Below are 20,905 nucleotides of genomic sequence, written 5' to 3' on the forward strand. Positions count from 1 at the left end.
AAACAGATACTTCAAACTCTTGTGGTCCGAGAACACCTCGAACCTCTCACCATCTAGGTAGTGCCTCCAAATCTTCAAGGCAAAGATCACTGCTGCTAACTCTAAGTCGTGTATAGGGTAATTCTTCTCGTGTATTTTCAACTGACGTGAGCCATAAGCTACCACTTTCCCCTCTTGCATCAACACACAGCCCAAACCCTCTCGTGAGGCATCACAGTAAACCGCATAGCCTAGCCCTCTCTCCGGAATAATCAAAACCAGAGCGGTGGTCAATCTAACTTTCAACTCCTGGAACGACTTTTCGCAAGTCTCACTCCACACAAACTTGACCCCTTTCCGCATCAATCTCATCAACGGTGAAGCTAGCTTGGAGAAATCTTTCACAAACCGACGGTAATACCCAGCTAATCCCAGAAAACTGCGGATCTCAAACACACTCTTAGGCTGTGCCCAATCTTGCACTGCCTCTACCTTGGATGTATCAACAGACACCCCTTCCCCGGATACCACATGGCCTAAGAATTTGACCTCTCCTAGCCAGAACTCACACTTTCCAAACTTGGCATACAGCCTATGGGCTCTAAGTAATTCAAGCACCACTCTCAAGTGTTCCTCGTGCTCTTCCTCAGAAGGCGAATAGATAAGAATGTCGTCCACGAAAACGATCACAAATCGATCTAAGAATTCCCAGAAGATCCGGTTCATCAAGTCCATAAAGACTGCCGGTGCATTGGTAAGCCCAAATGGCATCACCAGAAACTCATAATGGCCATACCGCGTACAGAATGCCGTCTTAGGAATATCCTCCTCCCTGACCCTCAACTAGTGGTAACCCAATCTCAAGTCTATCTTAGAGAAACAATGGGAACCCTTCAACTAGTCAAACAAATCATCTATACGGGGCATAGGATACTTATTCTTAACCGTAGCCCGATTCAACTTTCGGTAGTTGATACACAATCTCAAGGCACCATCTTTCTTTTTAACAAAGAGGGTCGGTGCTCCCCACGGCGAAACACTAGGGCGAACAAATCCCTTATCTAGCAATTCCTGGAGCTGAATCTTCAACTTACTCAACTCGGCTGGGGAAAAACGATAAGGTGCCATAGAAATCGGCGCTGTGCCGGGCACTAAATCAATAGAGAACTCTATCTATCGGTGAGGTGGCAAACTAACGAGATCCTCGGGAAAAACATCCGAATACTCACAAACCACCCTCGGCAATACAATATGGGTCTCATCACACTCACCACTCATAAAGCTAGCAAGTAGACCACTAAGCTTATTCCGCCCTCGCGGATCATACATCGGTGGCAACACACTACCAACCCGATCCCCCAAGAAATGGAAACAATCCCCGCTCAAGGTACAAACTGTGACCCTCTGGCGGTAGCAATCAATAACAGCCCGGTAAGACGATAGCCAGTCCATATCCAAAATAACATCAAAACCCTTCATGGGCATGACAACAAAAGGAAAAGGAAGCCTATGGTCGGCGACCTCTATATCACAACCTCTACATCCGTGTTTCAAAATCAATTCACCCCCAACAGGTGATACAACATAAATAGGAGATGCTAACTGTGCCAACTCCAACTCCAACACAGATGCGAATGCAGTAGATACAAAAGAATGAGATGCACCCGTATCAATCAATACACTAGCAACCGAGTTACAAAACAGAAAGGTACCTCTCACTACTGATGGAGCCGGTACTAGGTCCTGCGCGGTAACAGCATACACGCGCCCTGTAAGCCTTTGATCCACCTGCTCACCTTTAGGAGCAAAAGATTGCTGCACTGACTGGGATGAGAAAGCTTCCGGATTGGCCCTCGAGGCCTGCACATACTGAGCCGGCTGATAACTCTGCGTCTGCCTAGAACCAGATGCTCTTGAAGTGGCACTCAACTGTGGGCAATACCTCTTCAGGTGCCCAGGCTGACCACACTGATAACAAGACAAAGGCTGGCCCCTGCCCTGACTCTGGCCCTGAGGTTTAGCTGAAGAAGAAACAGCTCGCTGACCCCCTCTCTTCTGCGGGCAAACTGAAGACTTGTGACCCAGTTGGCCACACGCGAAACAAGTCAAGCCTCCCTGACTACCTTTCCCAGAGCCCGTACTCGGCACTGGAAAGGTCGATCTAGCCAAACCACCCTGAGACTGCTGAGGGTTAGAACCCCTCTGTCTCCTGCCGTCACCCTGACCATCTTGGCTCCTCTTGGAGCCTCTCTGGCCTTCATCCTCCTCCTGCATCATAATCTCCATATGAGCTGCAGCATCAACCAAACATCTGTACTCTCGGATAAAGGACCCTCCAACTCTCAGCTTGAGTCCACGCCTCAACTTTCGCTCAAACTCAAAACAACGGCGTTCCTCGGACGCCACAAGTTTAGGTGCAAACCTGGACAGACTAGTAAAAGTAGCCTCAAACTCGGCCACTAACAAGCCCTGCTGTTTAAGTTGGAAAAACTGCTCCCTCAGCTTTTCCCTAGCAGCTGAAGATAAAAACTTCTCCTGGAAGGTATTCACAAAAGCCTCCCATGCACCACCAACACTGCCCTTCTCGTACTTCCACCATTGGCCCGCATCTCCCTTCAGTTGGAAGGATGCCAAGGTCACCTACAAAGCTCCGTCCTCGATGCCAAGCATCTCGAACGTCTTCTCCATCTGTTCCAACCACTCGTCAGCCTTAAGTGGCTCATTCGGATCCCCAACAAACTCGTCCGGATTGGACCGGAAGAATTCCCTCTTCAAGAAGGAAGGCCCTGCCTCAACTACGTGGGCCTGATCCTGATTCCCTGCTCTGAGAATACCCAAAGCTCCTGCTATCTCTCGGGCCAAGGCACTTATAGCCTGCTGACCCGCTGGCTCGGCTACATTGGCCTGACCAACTCCCTCCTGCTGTACCGGAATATCATCCGGTAAAGGCATCTCCTGCCTACCACGCCTGCCACGCCTACCACGTCCTCGTCTTGACATCCTAATAAAGGTAACCAAGACCGTTAGCACATTCACAAATGTGCCGAAGCTATAACACTCACATCCTAATGCATGGACAACTGTAACTCACTCCACATAAGCACATAATCACATAAGAAATTACGAATTTCATTTCCGGATAATGATAGTCCCAAGGCGTTAATAGAGTTCCGGTTAGAAACAGCATTGATCAAGTGCTTTTCCAACAAGACTCCCAGAAATCCAAGGATCCAATCAACATCCTAGAAACTACATTCCATACCCACATAGTCACATAAACATGTTATCATATAAGCACATAACACTACATCTAAGTCTCTATCCAGCGAGACAAACTCATTGTGATCCTAATCACTTCCCACGTACCCAAAGTATTCGAACCTGGTACGCTCTGATACCAAGTTGTAACGCCCTCAAAAGAATACATAAAACCCATCACTTTAGACATGCATTGATATAAAAGAAACCAACCATTTCTATTTATCAGAGTAATTCTTACAACTGTATTACATGTTAACAACAAAAGCAAATGCCCTATGGGCTTATAGCTTTCCAAGTCAACACCTAGTTACACAAAAGAAGAGTACTAACTCTATACAAAATAAGCCCTTGGCTTGATATACATGTAATACAAACAAAATGAACAAAAAGAGTCTTCAACTCTCATCATCATCCAAGCTATGTCCTTGGAGGTGGCATACTACCTGAACCTGAAAATAATGTCCCATATAGGGTGAGCCAACACCCAGTAGAAATATACTAAACACAATATGAGCAATAACTAAGACATTAACATTTGATAAATGTTCAATTTCCATAAATCAATTAATAACCCATTTCCATTTCATGACCACTATGTTCATGTTTCATTTCAGTTTTCATTTCTTATCAATTTCACAATTTACATCAACGGCTCAGAATCTGGCAAACCACTTATATGAGACGGTGACTCATATTAAACGTTTCCCATTTTACAATAGATAAACATACTAGTTGTATCAACATCTCAACAGATAAGCATACAAGTTGTATCCACATTTCAACAGATATGCATATTAGCTATATCAACACTTCCAAAGATAAGCATATGAGCTGTATCAACACTTCCATAGATAAGCATATAAGCTGTATCAACACTTTAACTGACAAGCATATGAGCTGTATCAGTGGAGTCCATCACCTATCTCCTCCCAAACAACATCCGGTTTAGAGGTCCATCCCCTATTTTCCCCTAAACCGTGGAGCACATCCCCTATCTCCTCCCACGCACACACAACGTATATACACAAAGGTCATATACACAATCAATCAATACATAACGTTAATGTATTCTATCAACCGTCATACTCTATGACATATCCAACTGATTAGTTTTAGTTTGCCTAATCATCATGCATTGTCTACAACAATCAAAACTACCCTCCACCGGTAGCCCAAGCAATTATTTCTAAACAGATAATAAAAGCTCCAACAGATAAAATATCAATGTTTTCGAAAGTGAGCGATTAATAAATCCAACTCCACTATTCTACTATATAATGAGCCAATTTCATTATTTCCAACTCAATTCCATATAACCACAATTTTCCCAAATTAATCATACCAATTAATTTATACAAGTAATAAGGGTTTTCTACCCCATTTCCCAATATTGACCCAATGGTCCATATATCAACAACCAACAACAATATCATTATTTTGAAATCCACAATACACATTTTAGAATCAAAATAAAAAAACCCTTTTTTAACATTTTAAAACCCTAAGTCCCAAAATTACCCAACTTCAATACTTTATCAAAGCAACCAAAAATCTATGTCAAAGACCATAAGAGTGAGTATGAATCCCTACCTCAAAAGATGACACCCAAAGAAGAAGATGACGAAAACGAAGTTGCTCCAAATCACAAGTTTCTCGGATCAAAATGTAGCCCTCGACGATCAACCCAACTTTTACAAAGGCCAAAGGGGAGGGAAGCACTCTAACTAGATCAAACCCTAGAGAGAAGGGAGTTTCTAAAGAGAGAAGCTCTCAAATGGCGGTTTGGAAAAGTAAGAGAGAGGAAGTGTAGAAAATGATTCAAAAATGCCCAGCTGCCCTCTGTTGTACGACATTCCCGCTCGAGCGGAAAACACAACGCTCGAGCGTCAAGAACAAAAACTAGATCCGCTCGAGCGCAAGTAAACCCGCTCGAGCGCCAAGACATAAGAATAAAGTACATCCGCTTGAGCGTGAAAACCAGTCCGCTCGAGCGTAGATTTCTCCCTCCCAGAACTTACACCCAAAAAGTACCACCCGCACGAGCGCGACCGCTCGAGCGTAAAGAAACCCGCTCGAGTGTGAAAAACATGCTTGCAGAAGTTCTGCAGAGCACCAAAATACTGGGAGTGTGCAATCTCCGCTCGAGCGCAATAAGACCCGCTCGAGCAGACCTCCTAAAAACTGGGCAACAAAGAATTGAAACCAAAGCCTAACCAACCTGTAAAAACTCTGCCCAAGACATCCTAAAACTCAATCAAGCGGAATTAAAGGATGACAACAAGGAATACAACCACCAACATCACGGAACCCAAGTCCGGAAAACAATAAATACAGAAAGGTAAAACCGGAATCGCTATAAAATCTCAATTCTATGCCCGTAGCCAATTGCAAACTCTTCCAAAATCTAGAAACAAATTTAGGATCACTATCCAAAACTATAGACACTGGAACTCTATGTAGTTGAATAATTTCATCAATATAAATAATGACAAGTCTATAGGCATTAAACGAAGTTTTCACAACAAGAAAATTAGCAGATTTCGGCAATCTATCAACAATAACCCAAATAGCATTCATACCTCTAGGTGTTCGAGGTAGACCGACAATGAAATCAAGGAAAATCCCTTACTATAGAGGTGCTATCCACGGTAATATTCATGGTTTGATCATTTATCACACTACATAATTACTCTTGACATCCTTTGCTAATTAGTTTACGTGCTTTCATTGCAGGTATAAATTATGGTGGAGGAGCTACACCCTTACCCTCAAAATAAAATTCATCTTGACCCAGAGGTCAAAATACCACTTGCTTAGATGCACAATCAATGGTTGCATAATACTTAGATAGCCAGTCCATATCTAAGATCACATCAAAATGTCTCATATCAAGGGATAACAAATTAGCATATAAGGTGGCATTTCCAAGTAATAATTCACATACAGAAAACATAGATGAACACAACATAGATTCCCTCATTGGTGATGTGACACATAATATGTAACCTAAGGATTCAATGGGTCTATTCAATTTATGAGCAAATACCATAGAAACAAAAGAAACCCGAATCAATCAATACATATGCAGTTTGGCCACAAATAGAAAGTGTACCTGAAACTACCGCCTCTGTGTTTTGAGTATCTCCTGGAATAAGTGCGATCACTCTTCCTTGCCTTACATCACTTTGTGTTGTCACCAGAGTTGTGTTGGGTCTTGCTACTAGGACTAACCTGGATGAACTTGTAATGCCTCGGTTGCCATTCCGTCGAGGTTGTGTACAATCTCTTGCCATGTGACTGACTTTTCCACACTGATAGTAAGCTCCCGTGGTACGATAGCACAATTGGGTTCCAAATTAGCACTTTGGTTTGAGCTTGAGTTACTAGATTTTGATTTCTTGCTCATTGATGATGTTGCTCCCTTACTAATGTTCTGTCTCTTACCTCTCCATTCGAAATTCCGATTGTGAGCGACTAGGTTTGCCTTTGACATAAGTGCCCTGTTTAACACATCAACATATTTAAGCAGTTTCAAAACATTGATTCTATAAAGGATGGAGTCACGGAGACCTCCATCGAACTTTATGGCCTTTTTGTAGTCCATATCAACCAAATGCAGTGTAAACCATGCTAGTTCAGTAAACTCAGCTTCATATTCTGCCACTGATTTATTTCCCTATTTTAGCTGCTCAAATTTTATCACTTTTCTATCTCAAACACACTACGGGAAGTATTTCTCATAGAAGATCTCTAAAAACTAAGCCCAATTAATCCCCCTGTTAGTATCTCGCACTAACATCCACCACCCTCTTGCTTCATCTTCTAAAGTGAAGGTAGCCAATAGAACTTTTTATGTCTCTGTACACTGAAACACTTCGAACAATTTCTTGATCCCTAACACCCAAGCCTTTGCCTTTAATGGATCAACACCCCCATAGAACAAAGGTGGCTTCATCATTTTAAATTCCTTGGTGAGGGCAATGGTTCTATCATCTGTTTGATGATCTGGCATCGGTGGTACAAGCATCAGAGGTATGGGCTGTGGTTGCTATTGTTGCCATTGTTGTTGTTGTCTTAGGCTTTCAGCCATATCGCGCATCATTCTTTCCATCCTATTAAGATGGTTGGAGGTAGACTCCTCTAGTTCATCTCCTTGTGTTCTCACCATTATCTATATGAAACTTGTATCATGAGAAATACATTGTATGAACACACATATACATATACACATTTTCAAAAGTAATCTCATATTGTCATTCAAATGCAATGAATGCAATTCTTAAGTCTTTTCTAAACATCTTATTGTTCAATGAACAAGTGAGTGAGGTATGACTCATGCTCTGATACCACTCTGTCACGACCCTAGCTCGCCCCTAGAGGTTCAGGTCGCAACCGGACAGTAATCCCAGATTACCTTCAGCCTCAAAGTCAAATCAATTATAATACAACAATGCATAAAGTAACAATGAGCCATTAAGCAGTGCATACATGCCGAAAATCATAAGTAGTAAAAACCAACTTTAACTTCATAAAACTTATATACAATAGTCCAAAGTTAGACTCCTCACCCTACATCATTCATACAAGTTGCAAAATTGTCCAAAGAAACAAGAACAAAACAAGACAAAAGTTAGGTTGACAATGCTTAACTCCTCTTGAGTCCAAGCTCGCCCTTTCACAGAGGCACTTTCCAAAAGGCTTCAAAAGGGTAGACGTCAAGGCGACTTTAGACATGACGTTCCACTTGCTCAACTACATATATATTAGGAAAAAGGGTGAGCTGGAGCCTAGTGAGTAATGGCAGTATAAAGAAAAACATGTTTATATGAAATGTTGAGTGCAAAACTATGAAGAACTTTAAGAAATAACCCAAGTAAAGCCCATGTATGTATGAATTTTGAAGAAACTAAGTTCAAAAGTAGAGAATTACGCATGCATGTACACAATTCACTTGAATTCACTAAACTCTTGTTGATTCTAGCTCATTTCTTTCAATTACATGCAAATGGTCCTACAAATTGGTGAATTCATTTTCCTACATGGTTTAACTTCATGAATTGTAGGTTAGAATCATACCTTGAGCTTGAATTTAGCCTCAATTAAGCTTAATCTCTTCAACCTCCCTTGGTTTCTCTTGAATTCTTCTTCTTTCTCTATAAAGTGTTGAATTATCTCTCTAGCTCTCAAATTTTTAGCACAAAGTTGATGTAAAATGAAGTCTAAGCATGTTTAACAAATATACATATAGGGTGATTAAGGCCTCACTAATCACCTATGCTTAAGGCTAATCAAGTGGGCTTAAATCTAATCAATTATGATTATTTTATTCTAATTATTTTGATTCGAATCAAATTTTAATCAAACTTACCATATGATTCTAAAAATTCTAACTAGCCATTGAATTAACCAATTTTGATTTTTGAAGTCGTTTGGACTTTCAATTTTGAACTCTAAGTCGCCAATTAAAAAGATAGTTCATATACAAACAAATAAGTTTCTAATAAATACAAAATTGTGCAATTTATGCCCATTCAAATACTAGATAAAAATAATACGGAGGTTGGGGTCGTTACATTTACACCACTACTGAAGGGGGTTGTTTGGGCCCGTGGGGCATATCACTGGTCCCGTATCTTATTCAAAGCCTTTCTATCAGTAGGATCAACTTCTACAGTTGCATGATGGGTAGTTTTACTTTTCATTGGGAGCTGATTCGAACCATTCATTTTATTGGGTATTTCATGTATTTCATCCACAAAAAGAATTAGGTTGATCCAATAACTGTAATTTGTTCAATTTACTGTGTTTTTTTCTACAACAATGAACGATAATTTTTGTTTTTAAAAACTAAATCATACATTTTTTTATGACAAAAATAATAAATTAAATAAGTTGTAGATATCAGATCAATCTAAATCGCTTTGTGGATAAAATGCACGAAATGCTCGACAAAATGAACAGTTCGAATTATCAAAACCGAGCTAGTGAAATTGCCCCTCTACTAGAGGGAATCCTCCTCGTAGAAAATGTTTATCCAAGTGAAATTATAGCCATGCCGTAGGGTGTGGTGATGAGAAGGTTAAAAATTCAAGCTGATGGAATATCAATGATTCCTTTAGTTGTAATATAACTTTACTAACAAAACTAACATTCTAATATCTTGACAAGAAAAAATAAATAAATAAGTAAAATTGTTTATTCATATTTGAAAGGGCATTCAACTAGACAAAGAGTTAACCTAACTAATTGGGCAACTATTCTTTAAAATGAGAGTCCCTTTCTTGGACAGAAATATTTAAAAAAAAAAAAAAAAAAGTTTTATATCTAACTTGAGAGACTAGTTGAGCTTTAGTGGGCTCATTTTGGGCTAATTTAAGTCATCATAATCTTTCACTTTTTATACATAGAAAATATCAAGATGATCAAATATCGATAACTATATGTTTGAATTATATTTGTCTAAAAAAATAAACGATAAATATAATTTAATGAGTAATCATATATTTTTTATAATATAAATGTGATTAAAATATATAATTATCGGTATATAATCATCATAATTTTTTATATACATATTTTACTTAATCAATTTTAACAAATAAATGACTCAAATGTCAAATCTCAAAATTAACTCACCAAATTTAAACTATTCTCTCAAATTAAACACGGCAAGAAATTTGACTTTTAGCTATAGACTTGAAAAACACAACAATGGGCTTTTGCGACGTTTAATATTTTCGTCATAAATACAGCCGATGCAATAGCTTCGCAGCAATTCAAAAAAGTCACTAAAAACATTAGACGGCGTTTTTTAAAACGTCGCAAAATCTTTAGCAGCCGCTTACTTTACCGCTAGTGCTGTAATGATGACGTCATTTAGTGACGTTATTTGAAAAACGCCACCTTTCTTCATTTTTAATACTTGCCTTAGATGTGATGTCATGATGACATCATTTAGTTGCATTTTTCATCATTTTTTTCATTTTTTTTTTTTCAGAACACAACCCAATTAATTGAGAATTTCACTAGGAATGGAAATTGAAAATTAACGAAGAATTTATATACATTTAACTAAGAACAGAGATTGAGAATTAACTGATAATTAATATAAAAAAACATAGGTTGGCTCAAATTTGAATTACAATGCCAAATTAAAGACCATAAAAATTCTAGCTCCTTGGAGATTTAACCCTACAACTTTACAAATCTCAATCATATACTGTCAAACAGTTTGAATTTTCTTCAAATCAGCCCCCCATGTTGTTTAGTGCAAACCTAAGGTAAGAATCTTCATTTTCTCCATGAGAACACTGATCAGGTCTGCTTGTACCTACACCACATACATTCTTCATAAAATTAAACAAGGAAGAAATTGGTTACCAATAGGAACCAACTGAAACGAGCAAGCAACACGCTTGAAATCCTCCAAAAAATACCTACAGAATGATCAGGCAACTTCCTCGTAGCATCTATAGCACCCTTGATATTATTCCGTTCCAAAAAATGGCACACCACCTACATTCATTAGAATTTTATATTATCTGCATCCTTACATAAAACAAGATGCTTGAATGCAATTAACATAAGAGAAATAGCAATTTTCTTCAAAATGGAAAATAGGAGGCAAAAGTTTGTCGATTATTACAAACATCCAGTAATTTTCCATGCAGGAAAACTGCTTAATAGATGAGATAATTTCAGCAATCAGCAATAATGCCAAAATAGTAATATATCAGATCCACATACCTGTAATTTTGTCAAGTGAGACCAAAGGGTACTTAAGAATACATCATGATTCTACATCAGATCTTCAGCAGCATTACCATCATTTGCAGATGTCAACTCCCATTCAGTTATTTGTGGATGTCCATTCTGTAAGTTTCCAAGTAGCATGATAAATATTCAAAAGACTACTTGACAAAATCTAAGAATATGTCTGCATTATATGAGAGAAAAGCCTTGAAATAAAAAATAAAAAAAATAAAAATAAAAAAAAAAAAAAATCTGAAATACAAGGTTTTATTTTAGATAGTCCAGAATGGAACACAACTCTCATTACAACAAGCCATTAACACTGGCTAATTTATCTGTTAGTACTGTTTTATCTTTACACAGTCAATTCTTTTAATGAATAACTTTGTCAATCCTTTTATAAACATGGATCCTAAGAATTTGGTGAAATGGCTTAATAGGATCCATGCCAATCCCAAGTAATTGGGAGAAAGGTTTAGTTCAATTGAGTTGTAGCCTATGGTTTCATTACATCTACAGATACGTAAGTTGAGGATTGATTAAATATTTTGCAATGGAGTTGACTGATTAGAGCTATGAATGGTAGATATGAAAGCTAGTGTTAGTTTGTCTTGGGTGAGCGAACTAGCGTGAGGTGGTGGTTATCTGTAACAGAGGGGGTTGCAAAGGGAATGGTGGTGCTTTCATGGTTGATGGAGGTTTGGGTCCAACAAAGGGATGAGAGAAAGAGATAGGTATTTGTTAGAAAATGTATAAATATTTCATTAAAGGTTGATTTTGTTGATACCTTGTAATAATTACGGTTTAGTGACCAGTTCTTTATGGTGGTAATTGACGGCAACTAGACACGATAGAGGTGAAGGTAGTTGGATTTGGACTACTAGGATCTACATATAACAAAATAATGTAGTCTACTTATTCAAAATATCCTATGTGAGTGAGAGGTGATATAAATTGAAACCAAATTACATATCGATTTATCTATGCACAATAGCCACAGAAGATAACTATTTTTGGGGGAGGGGGGGAAACCATAACACGGGGGATATTTTAGCCGTCTCGGGTATTATTTGAGGGGTCTTAGGTATTATTTGAGGGGTTGTATCAGGTGCCTGAACTTCATCACTATTTAATCTCTCTCTCCTTTCAAACCTCTCAACCGGAGTGCGTGTCCTTCCTTGTACAACTGCCACTGCCAAAAGAAAATTTCTGCATGAATCAGATTCTATCAAACACGTCTTTAAAAACTGTGTAGATAGCATTTGATAGCAGACCTCCATTCAAAACTTTAACTGAATTCGTCCCTTCAGTGCCATTGAGGGACTCATTACCTGCAAATAATTGAAGACAAATCAATATTTTGAGCAACAGATTATGTGGGTGTTTGGGAAGTGGGTTTTTATGTAAGTTTTTTTACTTGTAGGATATTATTGGAGAAAAAAATTTTGGTGGTTGGGAAGATAGTTAGGTTTTTTGTGGTTGGATGTGATGTTTGTGAGAGAAAAAGTGAAATAATTATGAGATTGGATGTGATATTTTGTTTGGATTTGTTTTTTTTGGTTTTGCAAGAACTGTCTTTTAGTGGAAAAAAAAAAAAAAAAAAAAAAAACCCAAACAAAAATCTTCCCAAACACCGCCTATTATTATAATAACGTATATATGTAATCAAAAGCTCATAGGTTGCGTATCTATTGTTGAACTCATAGGATTTAACACGAGGAAGGAGAAATCAAATTTAAAATGCATGTAGGGAACAATGTTTAAAATTCTATATCCTTTGACAAGGCTCAAATATAAATGGCATTGATCTGCCAAAAATTCAAAAATGGAAACTAGTAAGAGAATTCAGGAAATATTGGAATGACATGGAGTTTAAGAACATGCTGTTTCACTATATTAGTCTTTCTTTTGAAGAATTTCAAACAGGAAAGGAAATTAAGTTTTCAGAAAACTTTTTGACAAACAATTTTCAGAAATTAATTTAGAAAGAAGTTTCATCAAGTAATCTCCCATTTCTTTCTGAAAAAATTAAAACTACTTCCAGAAATAGAACCAATATACTGAAATTATAAGCGAAGTTTCGATCTCAAAATATAGGTTTATTAACACAATTGGTAAAGAATCCTTAGATTTCATTTTCCAGAGGAAAATCTCATGAAGCAACAACGAGAATATAATGGAATGAGCAAAAAGTTCAGCTGAAGGTGCTATGAGTTTAGAACGGGCCAGCTTCCAATCTGATACTGGTTGATCAAGTTGACAGACAAAAAGATCAAGTATGTCTCTGAAGTCACCAGACATCAACACCCAAACATAAGGGACTGCGGCAGAAATAAATCACACAGGAAAAGCATATAATGGAGGAATATTGCTTCAAGGAAGAAATTAAAACTAGATATGTTAAAAATCCAATGAATAGAAAGATGCAAAAAATTTATGTACAGATTTTTTTGGTTTCTCTTTAAGTGTGGCCCCAAGGAATATAATATCATAATGAAGATTTATCACTATCATAAAGATATGGTAACATCAATGGACATGTAAGATACTGATATCGGTTCAGAACAATTAGAGACATTAATGTAAATTTATAAACACCATGGGCAATACCGATATATCAAGGCCTTGAAAAATGCTATATAATAGATACATCACAAATATAGCAAATATTTCATTCCAGAGGTGGGAGAGAGGTGTATGAGGTAGGGTGGAATGTTGAGGACACCAAACAGAAGATCTAGTCATTATGTTTCTAACCTCTCAATCAACACCGCCAATAGATGAATTCAAATAAATGAAAATGAAATCCAAATATAAAGACATTTTTGGCTAAACCCCGATTAGCAACTTCCATGTAAAAATAAATACTTACTGTCCACGTATATATTTTTTGTTTCTTTAATCTCGTAATCTGGAGACAGGCAGTGGAAATTTGAAGCATTCCTTCTTTGACTCTCAACTTTTGCCAAAGAACTTTCCCGGAGATCACATTTCTGCTCAGAACGGTTAAGTTGAAACTAAATAAATCACAAATATAAAACATAAAATATAAACTAAACTAAACTTTTATTTAAGAGGGATCGTATGAAGAGTAATATCAAACCTGTGGGCCGAAAGGAAGAATGAAAGGTTCATTATCAGGATTTATTATCAGACGACCAATTAACTTTGCAGCCCCAAAAATCCAGGCTTTGACAGAAGATTTCAGCATCCCAATGATGGCTTGGACTGCATGTTTCTCCCTGGTTTGACAAATACCAGTGAGAAAATTCTCGAATAAGGGGGGTTCTTCTCCTTCTATTTTTGGAACAAGCAATTCTGAAATTGGAAATCATAGTTGCATGATGTGAAGAAAAATAAGAAGTCAATTTTTACATAATTTTGATGAATGAAGGCTTTGATGAACGAAAGATTCAAAGATCCAGGAGTGGTGCCAAATTCACAATTGTCTCGAGGGCATTTGTGACAAGTTCCTCATCCTCTGCAAATATTGAGATTATTTTTCAAGCACTTGCATTCAAGGAAAATACAAAGTAAATAAACACTTACATTCTAGGAAAATACAATGTACCATTCATTCCAGGTATGTCAAACTATTTTACAATAATCATTCATATCTTATAAACATCATGGAATATGTCAAAATCACACTAGAGGAAGTCAGAAATTCCCTTAGGCCCCGTTTGTTTTCAGAGGTAAAATGGAGGGCATCTTAGTTGCAGGAATCGCGCAACTAGGTGAGAATCGCGATTCCGCGATTCCTAGTAAGAAACATGTAAGAATCGCGTTTCTGTGGAGAGAGAAACGCGATTCAGTGCAAGATGGGATCGTAAAGGGAAGAGAGAGAGACAGACAGACAGACAGAAACCCTAACCTTCGACGTCAACATGAGAGGAGAAAGGGCTTCGATCATCTTCGTCACTCTCGCGATCGTCTTCGTCACTCTCTCGATCGTCTTCGTCTTCGTCTTCGTCACTTTCTCTGTGCTTCTCTCTCTCTCTTTCTCTTCGTCTCCGCTTCTGCTCTTCATCTCTGTCGTTGTTCTCTTCACACACTCTCTCTTCGTCTCTAGATAGATCATATATAATATATATAATTTATCATATAATATATATATAATAAATATAATTTATCATATATTATATATGTAATAAAAAATATTTAATTATTATTTCTTAACTTTTTAACATATAATAAATAAAATAAATTATCCAATTATTTAAAAGAAATCTAATTAAACCATATATAATAAAAAAAATTATAAAATAAAATATCTAATTTTTCTTTTTATTTATTTTAACATAATTTATTATTCCTTATTTATTATAATTTTTAATAATAAATAAAACAATTAATGTATATTAAAATAAAAATATTTATAAAAAAACTTCTAATGTGCATTAAAATATATATATATATATAGCTCCCCGAGACGCTACCAACCTAAGAAGTTTCTATTATTAAAATAAAAATTAATTATCGGATTTGTTAAAAAATTTTAAAATAAAAGATCTAATTTTTATTTTTTATTTATTTGAACATAATTTATTATTCATTATTTATTATAATAAATTAAATATAATTAATAAAAATAATATATAAGCGCTCCTAATTTACGACTCCTCTAAGTGGCTACGTTCCCCCGCCCCCGCTTCATGCAACTAAGGAGGGGATTAATAATGAGGGGATTGATAGTGAGGGGATGAAGTAAAATTGTGTTTGTTTTGATGATAGTTGTTAGTGTAGGGATTGTTAAATTATTTTTATATAAAATAAATATAAAATAATAAAACAAATAAAATAAATACAAAAACATTAAACTTTAATGTTTTAAAAAAAATGCCCAATATGTAAAAAAAATTTAAAAAATAAAAATTCCTAAAAAAAATAAAACAAATAAAATAATGATTTTTACTTAACAAAAAATACAAAAAATTAAATATTAATGTTCAAAAAAAAATGTCCGACATGTAAAAAATAAAATAAAAAATAAATATAAATAAAAAATTTCTAGTCCGCTGGGCTATTTTTCTAATACCAAGTCTTGAAGGCCCATCCAAATCCCCATGGGGAGGCCCATCCTAATCCGGAGCTCACTATCAATCCCCTCTCTATTTCTCAAAACAAACATAATATTAATGGGTTCCGCCTCACTATCAATCTCAATCCCCCCTCTAACTCTCCAAACAAACGGGGCCTTAGATGCTTACAAGGTCAGTGAACCTCTTTCACTCAAAATCCAATTGATTTTGAATGTGGTCTTTCATTTTCCTGCTTTTTCATGCAGTGCAGTCTTGGTTCATACATAACATGTTCAGGGAATGAAAAATTTAAGATAAATAGAAAAAGTGATGCAATACCCAACTTATACTAACAAGACTAACTACTTCATACTAGTAATCAATTTATCATCTTCTCATGGCTCCCACATCAACTGGGCTGAATCTCATTCTCACCCTTAATCTGAATTTTTTTAAAAAAAATTAAAAAAAATAAAATAAAAATTCAAGGATTCTATTGTTCTTCCTTCAAGACAAAAAGGAATAACATATTCTAATTACATATGTTCATTAGAAATACATAAAATTATGTTCTACCAATATACAAACATAGATTGAAAAAATTGAAACTAATGAGATTGAAATACAGAAAGAGCAAAGTGAATGAGATTCTATTAAAAAGAGAGTAGACCAAAAATAGCAACTGAAAAGATTAAAAAGAGTACAATTTGACTAAAGAGAGGCCAGATCGAAGAGCGAGGAAGATAGTAAATCATGTGTTTGAGACCAAATCTGATGGAGCAATAGAGAGAGAGAGAGAGAGAGAGAGAGGACGAGACCAGAGGGGCGGTAGTGACGGGAGGACTAACCTTAGGAAGAGCTTCAACAGGTAGGGCGCATTCAACGCCATCGCGCTCGAAACCCTAGATAGAATCCCTTCAAAACCCAGTATTCATGATCCCGATACATGATCTCAATCCTTTTTCACTCCTCGGTCTCGTAACCTCACGTTCGTGCAACTCAACCGGTCCATCTTCCTCTGCAAAATTATCAGAATCAGAATCAAGAAAAACAAAAGATCATCAAGAAATTTCAACCAAATCGATTCAAGAATCGATGGATTTAGAATTAGATCTGAACAAGTAATCGAAATCGAACCTGATGAATCTCTCAAGGAGCATGAGGAGAGACACAGAAAACCCTAGATCTAGACAAAATGATAGAGAGAGAATGACAGAGACGAAAAGAGAAATAAAGACAGAGCACCGTTATAAAGTGAAACGCATGCTTATAAGAGGATAACGCGTGCTTTTAATTTCACTTTACACCTTCCACAACATTTGTCAAAAAACGTTGCCTAAAAAACGTGGTTATAGACAACTTTTGTTGTAGTGAAACAACGGGGCCGTTTGGTGTAGCTGTTAAAACAGATTATAAATTATAGCTTGACAGATTATAGATTATGGCTTTAATCAGAAGCTGTTAATCTGTTTGGTGTAGCTGTTGGATTATAGATTTAAGTTGCTGAGTAATGTTTGTTAAATAAGCTGTGAAGTAACTTTTTGCTGTGTAAATGTCTTTTTTACCCTTGTTAGTTGTAAATTGAATTTATTTAGACTTTTTTCTATTAATTACATATTAAGAGATCATTCCAACACCAAATTAACATAACCCTATTATTTTTAAATAATAATACAATGAAATAAATATTACACAAACCCTTATTATTGTTGGAGATTGTGATGGCGGTTGGGAACTCATTTTCTATTAAACAAATCATAATAATAAAAACACTTGAATTGCAACAATGATTTGAACAAACCCTTACTCATAATATTAAAAATCATATCAACAAAAAAATAAAAAAACTAAATGGTGTGTGTGACACATGATAGTACTTACAATTATAGGGTCAATATAATTTAATCTTCATAATTCCTCACAAAATTTTAATGTAATTCATAAGGTAATTTAATGAAATTCCTCATGATAGTACTTAAATTTAATCTTCATAATTCCTCACAAATTACATTAAATTTTAATGTAATTTAATCTTCATGATAGTACTTACAAAATTTTAATGTAATTCCTCACAATTATAGGCAGTGAATAGCACAGGACCATAGTCCTTTAACACACAGCTGGTGTTAAGGATTTGATATTGGGCCTTCATGTTATCAAGGGACCATCAGGTTGAAACCAAAAGGCTGAGAGAGGGCAGTGGTTAGAGCTGTAAAATGATTCAGTATAAAACAGTTCGACTTATGTTCAATTTCTTAAAAGTTCATTTAAGATTAGCTTATTATGTAAACAAATCAAACTAAAACACATTTTGAGGTTTGTTAATTGAATGGCTTAAGCTAAGGTCACAGGCTATGGCTATGTTCAATTGGGGACATTATTCACACTCAGATTATCATATCTATTTCTAATTTGGAAACTTAAATTTCACTGCTCTAGAGGCATTTATGTGTCTGCTGCCAAAAACTTTCCAGGAAAATGTTTCACAAACCAAAGCAACTCGAATTTTAGAATCCTCCTCCTATGGCTACATGTCACCAAAGAAAAAACCAAACCAAACACAACCCGTAAACATCTCTAGTGTGTTCAAAACTTCCCAAGCTTTTGCCTTACACTGTGTTTGGATTGCGTGATTTGGAGAGAAAAGAAAAGAAATAGAGAGAAATGTATTTCTCTTCCTTGTTTGATTATCTTAAGTGGAGAGAAATGGGGAGAAATAGAGAGAAATGGAGAGAAACTCATTTCTCTCATAACCCTTATTTTCAATCTTCCCAAAAGTGGAGAGATTGAGAGAGAAAAGAAATCCACAAATGTTTATATTTTCATAATACCAATTTTATCCCTATAAAAATAAAAGAAATAAAATGATTGAAAATATAAAAAGGTTATTTTGGTAATATAACATTAAATAATTTCTTTTCTTTTCTCTTAATGAAATCTAACCAAACAAGAAAGAGAGAAATCACAATCATTTCTTTTCTTTTATTTCTTACTTATCCAAACAAAAAGGAGAGAAATTACAATCATTTCTTTTCTTTTCTTTTCTCTTATTACTTAAGTAATCATTTCTTTTCTTTTCTCTCATAAGTTACCAAACATAGCGTTAAGAATTTTGGACGTCGTAATTCAACAACCATGTCCCCATAAAAAAGCATATAGCCATACATGGACAGAATCAACAAAAACAAAAAGCCTCATAATCATCACAACAAAGATTCTTTCTCTTTGGATGCTGTTACTATCGTTAGACCAGTTATTTATGCTGTTACTATCGTTATGCTTTGTACCCAATTTATGCTGTTACCCAAACAGAGCATTAATAAACCAACTCCTACACAAATTTTTAACATCAAAATAAATTTCCCCAAATGTTTCCTAAACCCTAACTATTCTTATTTTCCCCAATTTGAACAAATTTGAAATACATACATATATATATATATATATATATATTTGAAATACATGCTGAACAAATTTAAAATAAAAAATAACCAAAACAATACATATATATATATATATATATAAACATGCATGCCGAGCAAGAAAAAGAAAAATCAAAGATGAAGGAAACGAACCAGAGTCGGAAAGAGAGAAATAGAGGAACAGAGAAACAGATCCAGAGTCGGAAACGAATCAGAGCCGCACGTCGCCGGAAGCAAACCAACGCCGGAAACAAACCAGAGCTTCACGTCTCCGGAACTGAACCAGTGTCGCAACTTGCTGCTGCGTTGCTGCTGATCTCTTGCCAAAGAGAGATTAGGGCAAAAAAAAGAGAATATATATAGGTGGTAAAAGGGTCAATATTTCATAACACTTAGACATTTAAGTCAAATTGCAGTCCGCGTTTTACCCGTGAGAATCTGAAGCTGGTTCAACCAGCTTTTGATTTTTATTTTCACCTTGCTTATAATCCGTGGAAGTTGAAGTCGAAGCAGATTCAAGGCTACCAAAAAGCTTGAATTAGCCTTTTTTTTCTTTTTTTCTTTTTTTCTTTTCTTTTTTTTTTAAGCTAAAAGTTAGAAGTTAGGCAAAAAAAAAAAAAAAAAAAAAAAAAGCTCCAACAAACACTAATCCGACTTAAATTTAGAGGTTGTTTGGGATTTTTTAAATAAGTATATTTTTTGATTTTTTATGAAATATAAATTAAATTTAAAATGATGTGATAGGAATATGATGTGACTTAAATTAGATAATAAATTTTTGTCTTTTTAATTTTTTTTAAAGGATGACAAGGAAAACCTTATTGACGTTCATACGATGGAGATCATAAGAATCCCGTAAGATATTATGACAAACTATTCAAAAGAAAAGAGGTGTCCTATCCTATGGGTCCTTTGTAGGTCCTTGATCATTTAGGGTCTGTTTGGTAACATTTACGTTTTCAATTTATATTTATAAAAGTTTTATAAACTAATTTTTATTTATTTTTAGAAAAACATGAACTACAAACGCGTTTGGTAATTGACAAAATATTTAAAAAAATTTAAAAATATAAAAAAGAGTGAGAAATGACAAGTGGTGGCAAGTGGCGGCGAAAGACGGTGATGGAAAGTGGTAACGGTAGGTGGTGGTGGCAAGTGGGTGGCGGATGGCCGATGGTGGTGGGTGGTGACGGGTGGTGGTGGGTAAGTGGCGAGTGGTGGTGGTGGGTGGGTGGGTGACGGTGGCGGGTGGCATCGAGTGGGTGGTGGTGGTGGTGGCGGTGGTGGCGAGTGGTAGGTGGGTGGCAGATGGCCGGTGGGGGTGGGTGGTGGCGGTGGGTGGCGGATGGCGGGTGGTGGCGGTGAGTGGGTGGGTGGCGGTGGCGGGTGGTAGCGAGTGGGTGGTGGCGGTGGTGGCGGCGGCTGGTGGTGGTGGCAGGTGGGTGGCAGATGGCTGGTGGTGGTGGCAGG

The 20,905-nt window shown here is 36.4% G+C and overlaps 1 protein-coding gene across 47 annotated transcripts; it reads right to left on the reverse strand.

Moving 5' to 3' along the window:
• Window positions 1-10,324: 10,324 nt before the first annotated feature.
• Window positions 10,325-20,003, reverse strand: LOC114268986 (uncharacterized). Of its 47 annotated transcripts, none has more exons than XM_082920962.1 (10): window positions 19,589-20,003; window positions 16,862-17,031; window positions 14,368-14,473; window positions 14,096-14,234; window positions 13,865-13,985; window positions 12,267-12,323; window positions 12,145-12,184; window positions 10,987-11,112; window positions 10,681-10,755; window positions 10,325-10,570 (listed from the first exon to the last, which is right to left on the reverse strand). In XM_082920962.1, coding segments are annotated over exons 3-8 (378 nt in total). In that variant the 5' UTR covers window positions 14,370-14,473; window positions 16,862-17,031; window positions 19,589-20,003; the 3' UTR covers window positions 10,325-10,570; window positions 10,681-10,755; window positions 10,987-11,093. The 47 variants fall into 47 exon arrangements, 45 of the variants coding, with proteins under 45 accessions (XP_082777088.1, XP_082777089.1, XP_082777087.1 ...); XM_082920963.1 differs by having other exon boundaries at window positions 16,832-17,031; XM_082920961.1 differs by having other exon boundaries at window positions 14,867-17,031.
• Between the last annotated feature and the right edge of the window lie 902 nt (window positions 20,004-20,905).

The sequence above is a fragment of the Camellia sinensis genome, chromosome 3, assembly GCF_055761805.1.
Source record: "Camellia sinensis isolate YWXY chromosome 3, ASM5576180v1, whole genome shotgun sequence".
NCBI lineage: Eukaryota > Viridiplantae > Streptophyta > Magnoliopsida > Ericales > Theaceae > Camellia > Camellia sinensis.

Coding starts and splice junctions, on each gene's coding strand:
- LOC114268986 (XM_082920922.1), bottom strand. CDS start 16,902: ATGGCGTTGAATGCGCCCTACCTGTTGAAGCTCTTCCTAAGGTTAGTC. Junction 12,324..13,864: donor AAAAAATATATACGTGGACA/GTAAGTATTTAT, acceptor AATTATTTGCAG/GTAATGAGTCCCTCAATGGC. Junction 12,185..12,266: donor AGTTAAAGTTTTGAATGGAG/GTCTGCTATCAA, acceptor TTCTTTTGGCAG/TGGCAGTTGTACAAGGAAGG.